The sequence below is a fragment of the Gobio gobio genome (assembly GCF_949357685.1).
Source record: "Gobio gobio genome assembly, chromosome: 16".
Taxonomy (NCBI): domain Eukaryota; kingdom Metazoa; phylum Chordata; class Actinopteri; order Cypriniformes; family Gobionidae; genus Gobio; species Gobio gobio.
Window position 1 is genome coordinate 29,079,289 of NC_137109.1, and position 17,995 is coordinate 29,097,283.

Consider the following 17,995-nt stretch of genomic DNA (forward strand, 5'->3'; position numbering starts at 1 on the left):
TAATGCACACTTACACAGACAAGACGACAAATAACCTTGTGCTCAATACTAATAACGTCAGCTATATGTAGTACAATTGTTATACAGGCTAGCATAAGTGCTGGCTGTGTGTAGACGGTTTACTTTGATGTTCTACAGCAGGAAGGTGGCTGGGCGGAGGATATACAGCACGCTATACGTGTGCGAGAGTTTCTGGCGCAGATCTACAAAGGAGGCAGTAAATATCAGAAGTGTGAAGGTGGCGAGTGTGTATTGTTTCTACAAGGTCAGTGAGCTGTATTCACATCGCACTTGTAGCAGTGTCCTTCAGCCACCGCGTGTGCACAAGAATCAAGTCAATAACTAGAATGTATAGCAGAAGAATGGGCGTTTGAGAAACAAATATCTTTCAACAAAACCTTGCTGTGGTTTGTAGACACTAATGTTGTAGACACTAAAGTTGCACTAATGTTCAAAGCAGTCTCAGGCTGAGAAGTCAACAAAATCACACCTACTGTCTGTCTGTGAGAAATAACATTAGTCCTGCTAAATGATATATGCTTTAAGTTGGCATGAAATGAAAATTCACCTTATTTATTTTGTAAATCCATGGCATTGATCTTATTTGCGCTCAGAAAAAAAAGCTACAAAAGCTGTCATTGGGATGGTCACGGTACCCTTTCAAAAGGTACACCTTTGTACCTAAAGAGTTCATATTAGTACCTTAAAGGTACACATTGTTACCAAAAGTGTACATATTAGTATTCTGTAAAAAAATGTTATGTGCTATTTACTTAAAATAATTATGGTAACAATATTACACATAATATTTTTTAGTAGTTTTTAAGGCTTGTTTTTAATGGAATCTGCCTGAATAAATCATGTAAAATCTCCATAATTATTTTATATTTTTAGTGAAATCTGCTTATTTATTTTAAGTTGACTTTAGAAAAGGGTATAAAATAGAGTGAATGGAAATGACCTGTTTATATCTGACTTTGAGTTACGTTATACAATTAATAGACTGTATGCTGCTAGCACACTGTCATTGCTCATTGAACGAAGCAGCATGCTTTATAATATTAGTAAACATGCAGTTATCCACAACCTAACCTAAGCTTAAACATTTCCTTAAAAAAATTGTAAAATGTATCTCTTAAGTTTTATTAGTGAAATGTTCTCAATACAACACTGAACCACAATTTTATTAAGGAAACATAAAACATTTATTTTGTGAAAATTACAAGACCCATGATTAATTTTTTACAGTGTACATAAATGGTACATATTAGAATTTTTTTAAAGGGTATCATCGCAGTGACAGCTTTTGAATATTTTTTTTTCTGAAAGTGTTGTTAACGATTCTTCTTCAACAATTTTTTTTAAACTGTGACTGTATGCTGGACGCCAAGCCCGCCTTTCCAGAAATCAATCAATAACTAATAGATAAAAGTTCTTGCCCTACATTTTTTCGCTAATTAATTTTACTCAGATGTAAGACACAATACGAAAGAAAACTTATAGGTTACATTGGTTTCATTGCGACCTTAAAAAAAATTCTGTCAATTTATTAACCCGCATAATCCCCATTTTGTTCCAAGCCTTTGTGACTTACTTTCTCCTGTGGAACGTACAAGTCAATGATAGTCAATGGGGTACAAAACAACAATCAGATCCTATTGACTTTCATTTCATAGACCAAAAGACACTGAAACATTTCTCTCAATATCTGCTTTTTGTGTTCCACAGAAGAAGAAAAATCACACAGGTTTAGACTGACATGAAAATAATTTTTGGGTAAACTTACTATGCTTTAAAAACCAGAAAACCAGTCTCCAGAATGTGTTGTCTATTTGAGACACACTTGCTGAATGAGCTTATCTTAGATCTTGGAATTATCGATTATACAGATCAATATGACAACAGCTGCCCTAGGTGAAATAATTACAGTGATCACTAGAGTAAACATCGTTCAGTGTTCATTTGAGGTCTATTTTAACCAATTTCAAAAAGCCCTTCACTGTAACTCATGTACCAAATTGACAGAATCAAGCATTAACGTGTACTAGGAGGAATAATAATTAAATTGAGGTAAACAAACAGACTACAATGTGGAAAAAAAAAACTGCAGAACATTCTGCAGACGTGTCTTTTTTCAGGTCCCACCGGAGTGCAACATTTTGCTTATGTAAATAAACCAAAGGCCACAGGGCCTTTTGAACGTTTTATTTTTCATGGAAGCTCAGTATTTGGAACATGACTCATGTGTGAATAGGGAAAATAGAGCAATGCGGCACTTCCATGCTCATATTCATAATAACTAAAGCTGACCTTGAAATGCTGGGAAGGTGACGACAGGCAAACAGTCGCAGCATTCAAATGACAAGCATTTTCAATAGGGGTTGCCGCCACTGCCACTCTGACAGCCTGTGGCACAGACTTCCAAAATAAGCCCAGAAAAGCAAGTGAACGAACTACTTCGGAATGAAATGCAGAACCAACGCATGATTGAATCTGGTTCTCCGCCTCTGCCATACTCGTCCGCAGATACGGCAGTGGGAGTGTGAGGGTCAGTTGGCAGAGGTCAGGGCAGGAAAGAGAGGAGTCTGCTGTTCCAACGCACTGCAGCGCTCAGCAGCACTGGAGCGCCACAACATAACCTTCATACCACAGAGCTGACGCATACAAGGCGAGCCCAGCATGACCAGCACATACTGCAGCTCCACCAGCACAGCACATGCTCCCCACATGCATTCTGCCTGCTGCAGCTTGTACTGCAGCATTTCTCACGGTGAACTGAGAGTTCAGTAGCTCAAAGTTAACCTTTGTATTGCTTCTTAGTGACACTAATCATTTACATAATTTACTCACCATCATATCGTTGCAAATTTGTACAACTTTCTTTCTTCAGAGGAAGATATTTTGAGTAATTTCTTTTGTCTATACAATTGAAGTCAATGGTGACCAAAACCAACATTCTTCAAAATATTTTCACAGAAGAAAGAAAATAATACAGTTTTGGAACAACATGAGGGCGAGTATATGAAGACAAGACAGACTATTCATCTTTGGGTGAACTTTGCCTTCAAATGTCTCCTTGGCACTGCTTATCTCGCTGAGGTGAAATCACAGGCAAATAGATCTAAAGTAAAAGGAGAAATGAAACTGAACCCACACGTATTCTCAGAAATAGAGTCATGCTTTGGGGAATTTGGTTTGCTGTTTTAATATGATTTCAAATAGCTGTCTATTCATAATGTATTTTTCTTAAAGTGGTAGTTAATCCGAAAATGGAAAGTGTGAGAAATTATTTTCTCACCTTCATGTTGTTCATTCCTGATTCTCCAAGCTTCTAAATGACAAAAAGCACCATAAAGCATCATAAAAGAGCCAACATTTTGGAGCTTGATGGCTTCATGTGGGTGAGTAAATTATGGCAGAATAAAAAAAAATTCAGTGGACTGTTTCTTTAAGAAGAGTTTTAAAGAGAAGAAATTTTTCTTAAAGGTATATTTCCCCCAAAAATTATTTGTTCATTAATCAAACTGATCCGGTTTAGAAAAGACAAAATTATCTGATTAATAACAACTTAAATTTTGCTCTTTCACACGTAGTTATCATACATACAGAAGGATCAAATGGGGGGTATATGATATGAAATGTAAAGTATTTTTTTATGAAAATCCCAACCTCTCATCCAGAAAAACCACTCAAGTTGTAACAGTTCCAGTCCGGAGATGTTTAACTTTTGTACACAGATACTTTTTGAGGATTTCTAGGCTTTGTATTTCGTGTCACATTTTTGTTAATATACCCCCAGAATACTTGGAATATATGAGACATGTCGCAAGGGATCATTATGTGACACTTTTGCTTATTTTTTATAAAGCTTGATGCTGGTCGCTATTCACTACCAATATATGGACGAGCACGAGAAATTTTTTTTTTAATACTCCTTTTGTGCCCAAAAGAAAGAAGGGCACATGGTATTAGAACAACACAAGGGTGAGTAATTTATGGCTTAATATTAACTTTAGGGTGAACTATCCCTTTAAAAAGGAGTTTCAATCAGTATAAGACGGCTGCATACTTATTTAAATGTTTGAATCGTATGAATAGACACACTGTCCTGACCATTACAGGGAACAAACTGTCTGAATGACATTTAAAGGACAAGGCTGATCAGTGCAGAGAATCTGATGCAGAAGTATGACCCAAATGTAACCGATATTAAGCCATGTGCGTACTTCCCTTAATGAAAGGAAGCAATGCAAAATAGTTCTCTGTTAGCATTCGCTAAAGAAAACCCAACAGACATGGACAGTTCTGACAGCTTAGGTGGAGACATGCCGGGTCTAACATGTTGGAGACAGGTCTTGAGACTCAAGAGCTTGTGAGACGGGACTGGTAGAGGAGAAAAGCCCCCAGCCACAGGGAAAAATAATTAGGTTAAGTATATATAATCCTTTCAGCCTATTACAGCCCCACTGCCTCCATTCATAAAAACATGCAGCTGCCTGAGCTCGCTCAAAAACTCACAGCAAGGACAGAGACACGTACGGCGCTCTGGAGAGCACAAACAAACTCTAAAATCATAGGCTTAGAGCTACATGACACATTACAACAGCCTGAGCCTCTTCCCCTCTGCCCAGCTCAGTGTAATGTTGCAACAACAAACTGGAGAATCAAGACGACTGCGAGGAGAAGTGCAAGATCAAAGAAGACAAATACATAACTTTATGCATTTATAGACATCCCAAGATGTTCAAAAGCAGGTCAACTATTTTAAATGAAGCGCAGACTTTCCCAAATCCTCATTTGCATTTGTGCAAATGCACCCAATTGATATTTAGTTGGATAAATGGTGCATTGCACTTTACAGAATAGTGGTTAAAAGCTCATTTGTGAGTAACACAATCTGAGCATGTCATAACCTACTTGCGAAAAAAGAGGGCAGTGGCCATATTTATAGAGCGCAATAGTCTAGTTCTTATAGATTCAGTAAAGACCCGATATTTACAGCAAGCCAGCTAAATATGACAGCTCAATCAATATTATAGTTGCTCGATGTTTGATCATTTGTTGCTTTATCAGCCCAGCACCCCGTTTTATTGCCATTTCAAAGCATATGGCATAACCTACTATATTTGGTCCAGCAAAGCGGGAAAGGGGAAATGAGGACATGTGTGTACAGTAACCTTAGTGTCTGTTCTTATCATTCATTTTATAGGGAGAATGAAAGCAAGAGCAAAGTCTACGGAGTCAGTGGCAAACGTGCCAGAACCTGTGGTGTGCACGTGGGAACATCTTTTTTTTTCAGGAAGATTCACGATTTAATCAATTCTTTTTCATATTGGTCGAGCAGTACAGCAAAACTAATTTGCCTTTTTTATTTCATTATTTTATCTTTGTTATTAAAAATAAGAACACAGACGCAAATTACAAATAAGAGGACAAATACAATAGGCAACACTTCAGTATGGGAACATATATTCACTATTAACTATGACTTTTGCCTCAATAAATTCCTAATTTACTGTTCTTAATTAGTAGTTAGTAAGGTAGTTTGTTTTAGCGTTTAAGTTTAGGAATTGGGTAGGATTAAGGTATGTAGAATATGGTCATGCAGATTCAGAATAAGGCATTAATATGTGCTTTATAAGAACTAATAAACAGCCAATATCCTAGTAATATGCATGCTAATAAGCAACTAGTTAAAGGGGTGGTAAAACACATTGTTTTGAAGGCTTGATTGTGTTTGTGGGGTGCACTGTAACATGTGTTCATGCTTCGTTTTAAAAAAAAAATCATTATTTTTCATATATTTGACCTTTATTCTACACTGCTCTGTCCCTCCTTGTAAAACGGTCTGATGCTTTCCGGGTTGTATGAAGCCAGTCCCTCAAAAATACGCGATGGGCTCAGATTGGTTAGCTGGCCCAGTGTGTTGTGATTCGCTAACCGCAGTGCACGTTTGTTGGAAACGTCACGCCCTTTACCGGTAGACTGTGATTTGGTCAGTATTAGAAACGATGGCGTCAATAAAACCATACCAATCTGAGCCCAAATCAGACCCAGAACATTTTAGTGAAGATGATCGAGCAGAACCTGTTCAGTCCTCAAGAATAAAGGCTGCGGATCTATAGTGATGATCGCCACTGAATGGCACTATTTTTGGAACGATTATAGCCAAATATCTGTCGCAAGAACTATTAACCCAAAACACTAAACACTGGCTTTACTAGTAAGTTAGCCAAATCACACACAGAACCATGTTTAGCATGCCTGTAGATAAATAATACATAAAAGCTCTAATCAAAGAATCATTTACACTAATGCCAAGTTCGCTGTTGAGATTTTAACGATAGTGTTTGTAACGATAGGTGTTCGTCGGATAACGTTAAGTATGAATGAGCATTTAACAGACTGGTTTGCAGAACAGTGTTGTCATCTGTTTACTTCCTTGCTACAACCTATTACAGGAAAACACATCGATGAAAAATAAATCAGACTTACAGGTTGTGGCCCGTAAACAGCTTCTGTTTGTAAATCCAGCTTTCAGGACAAGCCGTTGTGCATATCCTGTATTGAACTCGCAAACATTGTGGAAGTTTTCCTCCGTGAAATGTGCTGCGGGAGGGAGCCCCGCGCGCGTCGTGCATTCACACACTGGCCGCGTTTGTCTCACGCAGCTGACGTTGTGCAAATCCGGTATTGAACTCGCGAACATTGTGGAAGTTTCCCTCCGTGAGATGTGCTGCGGGAGCCCCGCACGTGCCTGTTCCCTTCTGTCTCATACACACGTGCATATAACATGCTGTATGTTAAACGCTCTGCAACGCACCCCTGTCCCTATGAAGGCTGAACAAAGCAAGTACCCCAGACCTGCAATCCGGATGAAAATAACAGCGTTTCCTCGGCATCGCGGCAACAACACTCCAGCCTAACTATACCACAACAGCGCCGCGATACAAAATGCCCCCCCCCCTCCCATTTAATATTCTCAGAGGAGGGGTTTATGTAAATATTGAGCCTGTTGATGTCACCAACCCTGGAGGAATGTGTGTAGTCGCCTACTGGCCGTTTGCTGTAGTTCTTAGAAATGGATTTCTTTAAAAGCAAATATCTCCCTTTGCTTTAAACTTTGAACGTTGTAACTTTGCAGATGTTGTTTATGCTCAAGCAGCAACATTACACGCTAGCTAAAGTTAGAATAGTGAAATCGTGGTTTACCACCCCTTTAATAGCGAGAATCGAACCCTAAAATAATGTTAGCATACAATATAATATACAAATTAAATAAACATGGCTTTACATTTTTCAGCTATAATTAACAGTAGCATTCAATAAGAAATTGAATAAACAAATGTAAAAATAAAACACTACATAGACTACACTGTATAAATTATCCATTGATTCTTAAAGCTACTGAAGTTATTCAATGAAGAGCAGTAAGTGGTTTTCTCTGTCTTTTTTTAAATTAACATTAATGATAAACAGAGGTATTCTAGGCTGCTGTCACTTTAAGACCTCATGCATGGATATAATATACAGACACACATTCGATTTTCTCGCAACTGTTTAAGTTCACTTAAGACATAAATGACTGTGTTTACGTAAACCTTTTGCAGGGGTTTTTTCTGGGTCAGAAATGGTCTTCGGTGGTGGCTGACAGACATGGTCATCCACACACGCAGTAAAAAGTACCCTACCCACGTGATCTGCGAGCGCAATACTGACAATAAATTTAAAACAAATGCAAAGCAGCAGTTGGTGATTTTTTTCGTGATATCTCATATTATGTATGATCTTTTACCTTGATGTTTGTTTCTTTTGTTCCTAATTTTTTTTACATTGTTTACTGATAATTGTCTTTGGTATATAATCATATCAATATTAAAAAATAGGATTCAAATGTATTAACAAATAGCCTAATTTTCTACCATATACAATTTAATAAAATGATCAGCTAGCTAACAACAACTTGCTTTGTTCTGGTTTCACCTCACTCCAGTCTAAACTAAACAATTATATATATTTTACTACACATTGTCAATATAAATAGGGCTGCAACTAACAATTATTTTGATAATCGATTAGTTGGTCAGTTATTTTTTGATTAAGCATGTCAGGGTATGTTAAACACTAATGCATTTGCTTAAAGCTTAAAATAAAGAATTCTCATGTTTTGGGCATTTGGATCCTGTCCCTTTCCTGCATCAGCTCACTCTGTTTCCACTCCACTATTTCTTTCATTTTGTCCATAAAAATGCTGGCCTAGAAATCTAGACGCACCCTAGGGTCGTCTAGCAACTCTCCGTTGGCTTGCGAGCTGGAATAACCAAACTCTAGTCAGCCAATCACATCAGGTGAGGCGGTGGGCGGGCTTAACATAATGACGGCAGAGCTGCGGCGGTTCCGCGTGCTACTTGTAAACAAAGAAGCTGGCGAACAGCGGTCCTTCGAATCGGTTTAGGCCGCGACTCAGGAAGACTTGGAGTTAAGCTTTTCTTTGAGAAAAGAACAAAGAACGGCACTGAAGTCATTCTTAAGAAAGGAAGATGTGTTTGGAGTTTTGCTTACCGGATACGGCAAAAGTTTAATATATCAACTAGCTCCCCTTCACCTTCTTCGTAGCTCTGATTGGTTGTAGCGCTATCCTATTGCGTGCAGAGGGAATTTGAAAGACAACCGTTTATCCCGCCCCTCGGATTGAGCCCTGCCAATGGTGTGTTCCCAGACCCAACATCTTGTTGTGGCTTTTCAGGCTATAGAAATGTGTTATTCAGTAGTGTAATTTGGCGCGACTGGTGGAAGAGCAGACCCGACTAATCAATAATGAGAATCGTTGTCGATGATTTTCATTATCGATTTTTTCGACTAGTTGTTGCAGCCCTATAAATAAATAACCTGAAAATACTGTGGATTATTAAGGCTAGTTCTTACTAACCACTCTTGCTAAATGGGGTTGCGTTCTCATTTCAGAGGTGTTCTGAGTAAATGATTGATTCGTGAGTTTAGTTTTGGACAGATGAGTTGTTTTAACCAGACGTTAAAATGATTCCGTTCAAATGGGTCATTAGGTCACGATTTGGACATTAGAGGACGAATTGTGTGCGAATCCCGTCTGTTAGAACATCGCGAAAGATTTGTCAACACAGAAAACACTTAATAACTGACCTTTTACCATTGTGTCAGTTCAGTTGATTTTGATTAATATGTGAAATATGAGCTAAGACAGTGCTTATTTTGAAGACAGAGAGTTTGCGCGTGAGGGAGGGACACTGCTTGTTCTCCCTGTCACTCAGTTAACATGCGCAGCAGCTAACTACATCACTAATAAATCACAATAACTGATCAAATAAGGCTTTAGCGGGACAAAATTGTTTTTGGTGGCCGCCAAAAAAAATCTATGTGTGTATTTGAGAGTTCAAGCGCAATAAGATGCGAAAGATGCGAACATAATTCAGTTCTCACATGCTGTTTGAAAGTCTTTTAGTGCACATGTATTTTGGGGGTATACACTCAGAAAAGCATATGTCAGAACAGTGCGAATAAAATGTTTAACTGTCATGTGAGCATAACCATACTGCTGTGTTGCTAAACATGTGATGTGAATGTTCGCCGCTCGCGTTGTACAGAATGTTGGGTGGGTGCCACGCCAGAACAGCAACTGAGAGAATGTACACTGCAGCATGATACTACGATATTTCTTCAAAAGCAGATTTTGGAGAGTTTTTCATTGTTCACGCACACTCCTACCATCAGGGTGCTTCCTATATTATTCCCTATCTGCTCCCTATGAGGTAAAAACTGTAAGGAGGGTTACTGCCATCTCAGCAGCTCACCTGATTTAACCCCACACCTCTGAGAAGGACTTAGCTCTTGTTTTCTCACTTCTATTGCTATACCAGTTGTGGTCATTGGGAACTAATGGAGCTTGTCGTCGGACAGGGTGTATGTGGGTCTAGTTTAAATCAGGAAGTGCAGGATAAACAGACCCCTTGGTTAGAAGGAGAGTACGTGCTATGTATTGGCCTGGTATTACCACCAAGATATATGACTAGTCAGCCATGTGAAAACCTTTAAAATCGCAGACATAACTAAAGGGCAGCGATGCCACTGAAGTCTGACAGACACCAGCCCTCTAAAGCAGCAGGACTCCTCTGACCTGACCTTTGACAGTGCACATCACAAGGTGTGAAATCAAACAGAATGTCAACTGCCACTCACACGACTGCAGGTGCTCCCGCACCATGACCGTATGGTGTAGGCTAACTCACCCACTTCATTGTTGTGCATTATTTGATATTCAAACGAGATCAAAAATAAATTAAATGATTTTTAAATGTTCATCACGAAGCAAGTCCTAACTGCAATGCAACAACTGGCAGTTTCAGGGACACGACTGTCCAGACCTCCATAGCCCTGCAGTTTTCATTTATGTACAGGTCAATAAAACACTAAATTTTCAATGTCAGATAGTAATCCATGGAATATATCAATTTAGACTGTTATACTTCTTAGTGTACAAATGTCTCGTCCCGAAATAGCATGTCGAAATGTGTATATGGCACAACTGTGAAATGTACAAAGAACTATATCTAGCCAGATAAATATTTTATAAATGATAATATTTGACAATAACATTCACTAAGTTAGCATTTATTAACGCATTAGATATAATTTTTGCAGCATTTATTAATCAGGTTCATGTACATGCTAATTCATATTTGTTTACAATACATTAATGTTAACCAATACAACTTAAAAAATAAATTTGTTTAAGTAAAATATTAACACATCAAATTTGATGTTAACCTCTGCATTAGCTAATGTCAGCATAAAGAACCTTGTTAAAGTGTTATCCATCTATCACACACACACACACACACACACACACACACACACACACACACACACACACACACACACACACACACATATTGTAGAACTGTCCATGACTATTAATAACTACATGACTGTGGGTACCCTACTAAACCTTCACCATAAACAGGCTTGACCGTACAAAATAAAGGACATCAGACTCAACAATATTTCGTAGAAGGAATGCTTACAAAACTATCCACAAAATACACTAAAGCATTTGGCTTTGGGCAGTTGTCTGTGCTGGCGAATGTCCGATGATGTTAAGGGTAAGCGGGACAAAGGACATTTAACTTCAACCACACCAAGATACAAAACCACCCTCACAAATATTCCAGTAACGTTACCACCTTTCACATGTTCCAGGAAATCAAGGACAAATTCAGGTCCTACCGTGGGTGAACACCTTATGGTTGGGACCGCATCCAGCTCTGGCCATGAAAATTGAAATGTCAGCATGACAGCATTGCTTGTTTTAGATTTCAGACACAAATACAGCATCGGAAAAGACGTACAGCCAACTGCACCTGACTATTACAGGGGCACACACAACATGTGAGCAGAGTTTGAGCTCCATCCAACCAGTTTACAAACTAGGTGCTGTTCAGGACACCACAGCACTGATGGAAAGCTCAACAGCTGTCAGCAAGTGTAGCCTATGATCAACGCTTGACACCGAACTGCATTACGGACGTTTTGTTATAAATGACAGCTTATGCGGTGAGGTCAAACGATAGACTTGGCTGCTAACAATATGAAGAAATTCAAATTCTAGTTTTATGCGTCACTGTGCGAAGAGGCCATGTGCGCAAAAGCAAGGTTAGAGATGGAGACCCATAAACGAGCAAGCGTCAGTCGTGACAGCGCGCAAAGCATTACACCCATCACATTTGCAATAACGTGTGCGGAAAGACTGGATAAACAATGTGAAATATTGGTCTTTATGAAAGTAGATGACTCACCTGTGCAGACGGCGCACGACTAGAGCTCGGGTGACATCAAATGCAGCGCAAAGCGAAATAAAGATTTGTCAATAACTACGTCACGATCACTGGCTGATGTGAGGCGCGCGCTTTGGTTGCAAAAGTTCCCGCGTTTAACCGAGAGCTTTCGATCGCGCAGTTTGCAGCTTAAAGCCTCGTACAATGGCCTGCGGCTGCGGGGTGTTTCGTGTTGAACGACGAAGCTAGCGATGGGGAAGCGTGAAGCGAACTTGCTAGCTGCTGCTAGGCAGAAGACGAGACGAGGGAGGGCAGAAGGGAGGAGTAGAGCGAAAGTGTGCGCGGCACTACGTGCATTCCCATGTATTGCCTCCATTTTAGGGGGATTCCCACTCGACATTAATGTAAACTGCGCCTCATGGATGAGGAGACCTAATGAGAAATATTTTAGGCGAAGCATTCAAGAAAGGTGGGTTTAAATACATTTATTATGGTACTATATGTAAATATGCAGACTGTTACGTTGCTAAGCGGTGTTTTAAAGTTGCACTCAACATTACATTTTTTTTTAAACTAAGGAACTTTACATAAATAAATGAATAGTACTTTTATGAAATAGAAGAGAATGCTCGCATGAGATGAAGGCCCCATATTAGTCTACTAAGACCGATTTATACATAGAGCGGTCACCCCCTCGTGGACGCAGCCATAATGACATCACATGACCTGACATGTCATACAATTGACCAATTAGGCTATTAATAATAAAAGTTATTTTATATGCTGGACAACAAACATTCATGGGCCTGGGTCAAAAGAATAGTGTGTAAAGATGCTATGGATATGCATGTGCATGATCCAACCAAAATGAGTATAACTGGAAATATAAGGGGGGGGGGGGGGGGGGCAATACTCACGGAAGAGTGAATTAGGGAATTGCAGTAGCCAGCTCAAATCATGTCCAGCAACATGCAAAAACTAATTTGGGGATTTAAGTAACAGCAGTTACAATGTCACTATAAACTTCAAAACCAAAATGTGCCTTTTGATATGACCTTATGTTCTACAGATCAAATGTGTTTATATATGCAAGCTTCCATTCGCAAGCAATGTGTGTTACTTTAGCTCCATCTGCTGTAGAGGGGGGAAAGGGGAAAAGGGAAGACTCTCCCTTCCGGATCAAGTGCAACTAGCCACAAGCAATTTGGATTACTATAAAAAAAATATTTATTAGTTCTCACAAATGTTATTCATTTTCCAGCAGAGCAGTCTGCACTCCTCAGTACAACCTATGGTGTGGTATAAAGATGAAGTGATTCACAATGGCTTTTTATTTTCAAGTAGCAAACAATCATGAGCCAACTATTAGCAAACATATAAATAAAAGGAATGAGAAAGAAATGCATTTCATATAAAACATCTTAAATCAAAAACACAATTCAAAAGACAAGTGTTGGACTTAAACAAAAGGCTGACTTGTGATGTGCATGGGGTTGTGACTGTTGAGGACACTTGGAGAAAGAAAAAAAAAAGGCAATATTTTAAATCTTACATTACAGGAATGTAAATGTGCTGCCACCACCTTCCTCAGAACAGCAAGTTCAGGAAATGGTGTTTCTGAAATATCCCATTCTTTGGCTTTAACGAGAAGTATTTAGCATTTGCTTTTCCTCCATAGTGATTTTCAGTACATTAATTGCAGAGATGATCTCCCTGCAACCTGGAGTCACAATGCCCTCTCTCAAGGGCAGAATGGGGATCATGGGATTGTGGATTTTAGCATCTCTTCTGTTCACAAGTCACAAGACAGGTCAGGCTGCAAGACGATAATTTAAACTATGATATTTGACAGTGAACTGGTGCTATGAATCAATATATATGGGAATTATGAGGTGCATTCCACAAAATTCATGTGTCACAAAAAGATCAACCCGCAATTAACAACCCGTACATGCTAATCTTTAGCAGTGATTTGGGCTTAAAGGATTATAGGTACCCCACAGTAATAAAATGGAATCACCATTTCGTAGTCCATTATTGAGTTCAACCCTCTTCCCAAATAGCTATTGGCTACCGCCACTGCTCCACATTTTCTGAATAGTCCAATATGCTTTCATTGTCATCTTCCTCTAACCAGTTGTCCTCTACCTGTCCTTCTGCCTCGCTCTCCTGCTTTTGTCCAGCATCTGCTTGTTTTTCTTCTGAGAAAGCAGGATATTGTTCTGTCATTGGTGGCTCTTTGGTGGGTTTAATAGCAGCTTTTGCAGTCACCCCCCACCAAGGCTTCACCTTAGCACGTAGCTTGCGTCTCTCCTGCAGGCGTCGCTGACGGGCCTCCCTGCGCTCTTGCTGTCTGGCGTACTGGAATCGCTGCAAGAAAAGGTCCCGCGCATATTCATACAGCTCCACATCCCAGTGGTTCAGCTCTCGAATCCTTCGTTGGGTCTCTGGTTCCACCTCTACGCTCGCAGCGCGGGTGCCGTTGAGCTGTGTGAATGGCGCTATGAAGGACAGGCGGAACGTGTGCTCGAAGAGGTACTGCGTCTTACGCTGATATTCCGTCAGACCAAAAAAGGCCATGTTTCGCAAGTTGCGCTTGGCACTTTCTAGTAGCACGACCCACCGCTGGCTCTCACTCATGATGGAGAGGTTATAGCAGCCCACTAGGCTGAGGTCGGCCAGCATACGGGTCTGTCTGTTGTTGGCCAGGTTGTAAGGACACGCCATGAATTCCTCCAATGAACAGCCCGACCAGTCGTCACCAGTGTAACAGCTGGGCAGCTCGGTCAGGGTGGGTAAACGGCCATCGCAGATGTGTTTAGAGGCCTTCCAGGTGGCACCACGCTGAACGTGCCTCCATTCGCTCAGGTACCGCCACACTGGATCCCTCAAGATCGTGATGTAGTAGTAGTTTCTACTACATGAGACAGGAAAGAGAAGAATTTAAAATCAAATGAAGTTATCAAAAAAGTGGCAGAATGAGTTTAAACTAAAGCAATCGCACTGTTGACTATAAAAAGAGAAACTAAATGAAATGTAATATTGCATATGAATCATTAAGTGGAGTAAAGCTATCATATTTTGTGCATGTTCGCAGTGACAGAATTATTCATGGCATAGTTTCTGTTAGAGTGTGTCAGGGGAGCGATCTTGATGGAAAACGGAATGAATTATTGCTGTTGACGGTAATTATGGGCATTTTAGAATGAGCGAATGAGAGGAATCATCTTTCAGCTCACATCCAGAACACTTTCCATATGAATATCAATTAAGACTCTCTGGACAAATCTATTCAACAACAGCACAGAGAACATCTCTGGAGAGCCTCAACTTTTTCTTTACTTGCAAGCCAACAATGAGCCCATGGGATTATGGTTTGATTGAATCGTGTCCATTTGAAAAACAGGCCTTTCATGCGTTTATCTGTATACATCAGTCAATATTGTTGTACATTTAATTGTTCATTACCCCTATTTTTCATTTAGCTTGCCTTTGCAGTCATCTAACGCTCCAGGCTATTATTTCGACAAAGGCTTGATTATTGTAATGTAATTCCTTTTATATGGGTATTAACCAAGCATATCTTGCTCGTCGGCAAATGGTACAGAATGAGAGCATATTAATTGTTGTTTAATGGTGCTATACAAGTAAAGTTGACATTAACTTAAAAATATTTTAAAACACCAATCATAATAGTATAGATTTTTAATATCTATCATTCATCGGTTATCAACCAAAACAACAATTGGTACCAGTCAGGCTCAGAATATTAATACTGGTGCATCCCAACATTCCCTAGTTCTTTTCACTGCTATTTGAATATTAACCAACCAGGTTAAATTTTTTCTACAGTGTTGGTTCCCTTTTCACAATAAAGCATTTGCCCTATGAATGCACAAAAACAAACACAGCACACACATCTTACAGAATGAACTAACCTCACCTGGGGAACTTGCCAAATCAAAATAACCAACTCATTCCTAGACAAGCCTCGCCATTCAAAAGCAAGCAGGGTTTAGTGTAAACTAAAGGTGATTCGCAACCGTTTGACTAAAAAAAAATCTTACCAGCCCTAAACTGTTGACCAGTAATGTAGGTTTTTTAATTACTGCTCAATTTTAATGAAAAGTGCAGGCGTCGCTGACTGGCCTCCCTGCGTTGAAAGTTTCCTATGCTCACAAAGGCAGCATTTATTGGATTTTAAAATAGGGTAAAAACAATAATATAGCAAAATATTATTACAATGTAAAATAACTGGTTTCTGTACATTTTAAAATGCAATGTATTCCTGTGATGTCAAAGCTGTCAGCATCCTTACTCCAGGCTTCAGTGTCACATGATCCTTCAGAAATAATTTCAATATGCTGATTGGTGCTCAAGAAACATTTGTTCTACATTTTTTTGTGGAAACCTTTTTCAGCATTCTTTGGTGAATAGAAAGTTCAAAAGATCACCATTTATTTGAAATAGAAATTGCGTAATAACATTAACTGACGCCTTTGATCAACTGCATTTGTACTGGCTGAATAAAAGCATTATTTTTTTTTTTAACAGTAGTGTAGCTTTTAAAACCGTACCAATCAACTATGCTCAAGGAACTCAACACTTATTTATCAAAAGCAATGCCTCCCAGCTCCCAGTGCAAACATTATCTAACACTGTTTATCCCATGCTAAGAGGAGTTTATTTAAAGGACAAGCCTGAGAGAATGGCAGATGTTCTGGTGCCAGCAGGCTGTCTGCCCTCCAGGGTGTCTGAAAGGGTGAATGATTATGATGATGGGTCCCCTGTTGCAGGAATGCGCTGAATGAAAGCACTCTGGGGTTGAGCCTGACCTGTTGGAGGCCTTTTGTCTCCACATAATTGACTTGCTAAGAGGCTCCAACACTGAACTGAACGAGAACAATATGAGGGGAAGGAGTGGAGAAGCACACCGTGACATCATACAACACACAATACCATAACAAAAGAAATAAGTTTGTTTGTGAAGACGCGTTTCAGTCCATTATAGACACCAAAATCAGTTTATTACACACACTGATAAAAACCAATTAAACTCTCACCTGGGAATCCCGTGCCTCTCCTGAGACTCACGGTTACTCATGTAAGAAGGCACGCAATTCGTGAGCTCCGTCCAGTCCGCGTGCAGACCGCAGGTCCAGCCGGTGGAGAAGCGGGAGAACAGCCAGGTGTCCCGTTTGCCCGGCCGGTAGCAGCTACACTTCTTCTGGCCCGCATGGCACTCGCACGGCCTCTCCAGCTGGATGTTGCGGACCAGGTGACGCCCGAACGTGGTCCCCCCGGTTTTCTGAATGTGGAGGAACACTATAACATCGTCCCCCTTGATGTTGAAATCTACAGCGCGATTAAGGTCTTTGGCGGTGAAATTAAAGCGAGGCACAAAGCGAACCAAAGCACCGTCTTCTGAGCTGTACGGATCTCCCGCACCGGCTCCGTTCATGCGATCCCCGGGCGCGCGACTCCCTAGTCTCGAGGACAATGATGCCAGGTGTAACAACTGGCAGTCGGACGTAGGGCAGACGTATTGTAATACAATTACGCCGAAACACAGGACCATCAGCAGTGCGACGAGGAGCCGGCTGTAGTAGGATTTTTCATCCATCTTCTCGCTGGAAAAGTGAAAGCATTACTCAATTGTGCGTTTCCCCGCCGCGTCGCGTCGGCCAGGAGGAATGTTGAACAAAACCTGTGACTCGAGCCTCAACACATCAAAACATGAACACGCCCAGCGCGTTTTGTTGATGTTTATCTCCTGGTATCGAACGTAATTAATGTCTACATGTTTCCACGAGGTTTTCCCATCCGTAGTCACAACGTATCGCATAGATCTTCAGATAACTTCTGCTGTTTACCTCTGCCACAAATTCGTACTCGCTCTTCCCCGTTCCCACCGCCCGCACCCGCATTTTTCTCTTCACAATAAAAGTCCCCATGAGGGAGGGGGGAGAGGGGCAACTGAGATTTTACTGATTCTTTTTTCTCTAGACATTTAATTTGCTAAAATGTCTCCTTTATTTAACAAAAACAAATCAGAAATAAAAGAACAGTTTTATATTTCATGCACATCTAGGCTATTGCCGCTGTGAACAATCAAAATACAATAAAAAACAGTGGGCAGGTGAGCATCAGAACTGGACCACGGAGCAATGGAAGAAGGTGGCCTGGCC

General features: G+C 40.2%; 2 protein-coding genes across 9 annotated transcripts in view; both read right to left on the reverse strand.

The window, feature by feature from the left end:
* mbnl3 (muscleblind-like splicing regulator 3) overlaps positions 1 to 12,175 on the reverse strand; it is a 55,725-nt gene extending 43,550 nt beyond the window's left edge. For 4 of the 8 annotated variants that reach the window (XM_079839148.1, XM_079839153.1, XM_079839147.1 and 1 more), the window contains exon 1: positions 11,829 to 12,133. The gene's annotated coding sequence lies outside the window, so the exon portion shown is untranslated. Of the gene's footprint in view, positions 1 to 2,310; positions 2,529 to 11,828 lie in introns of those variants that run through there. The other 4 variants (XM_079839149.1, XM_079839150.1, XM_079839146.1 and 1 more) reach the window with 4 other exon arrangements.
* Positions 12,176 to 13,013: 838 nt separating this feature from the next.
* hs6st2 (heparan sulfate 6-O-sulfotransferase 2) lies at positions 13,014 to 17,720 on the reverse strand. Its single transcript, XM_079839225.1, has 2 exons — positions 16,871 to 17,720; positions 13,014 to 14,724 (listed from the first exon to the last, which is right to left on the reverse strand). Exons 1-2 carry the CDS (start codon positions 17,428 to 17,430, stop codon positions 13,878 to 13,880), a joined length of 1,407 nt encoding a protein of 468 aa, XP_079695351.1. The 5' UTR covers positions 17,431 to 17,720; the 3' UTR covers positions 13,014 to 13,877.
* Between the last annotated feature and the right edge of the window lie 275 nt (positions 17,721 to 17,995).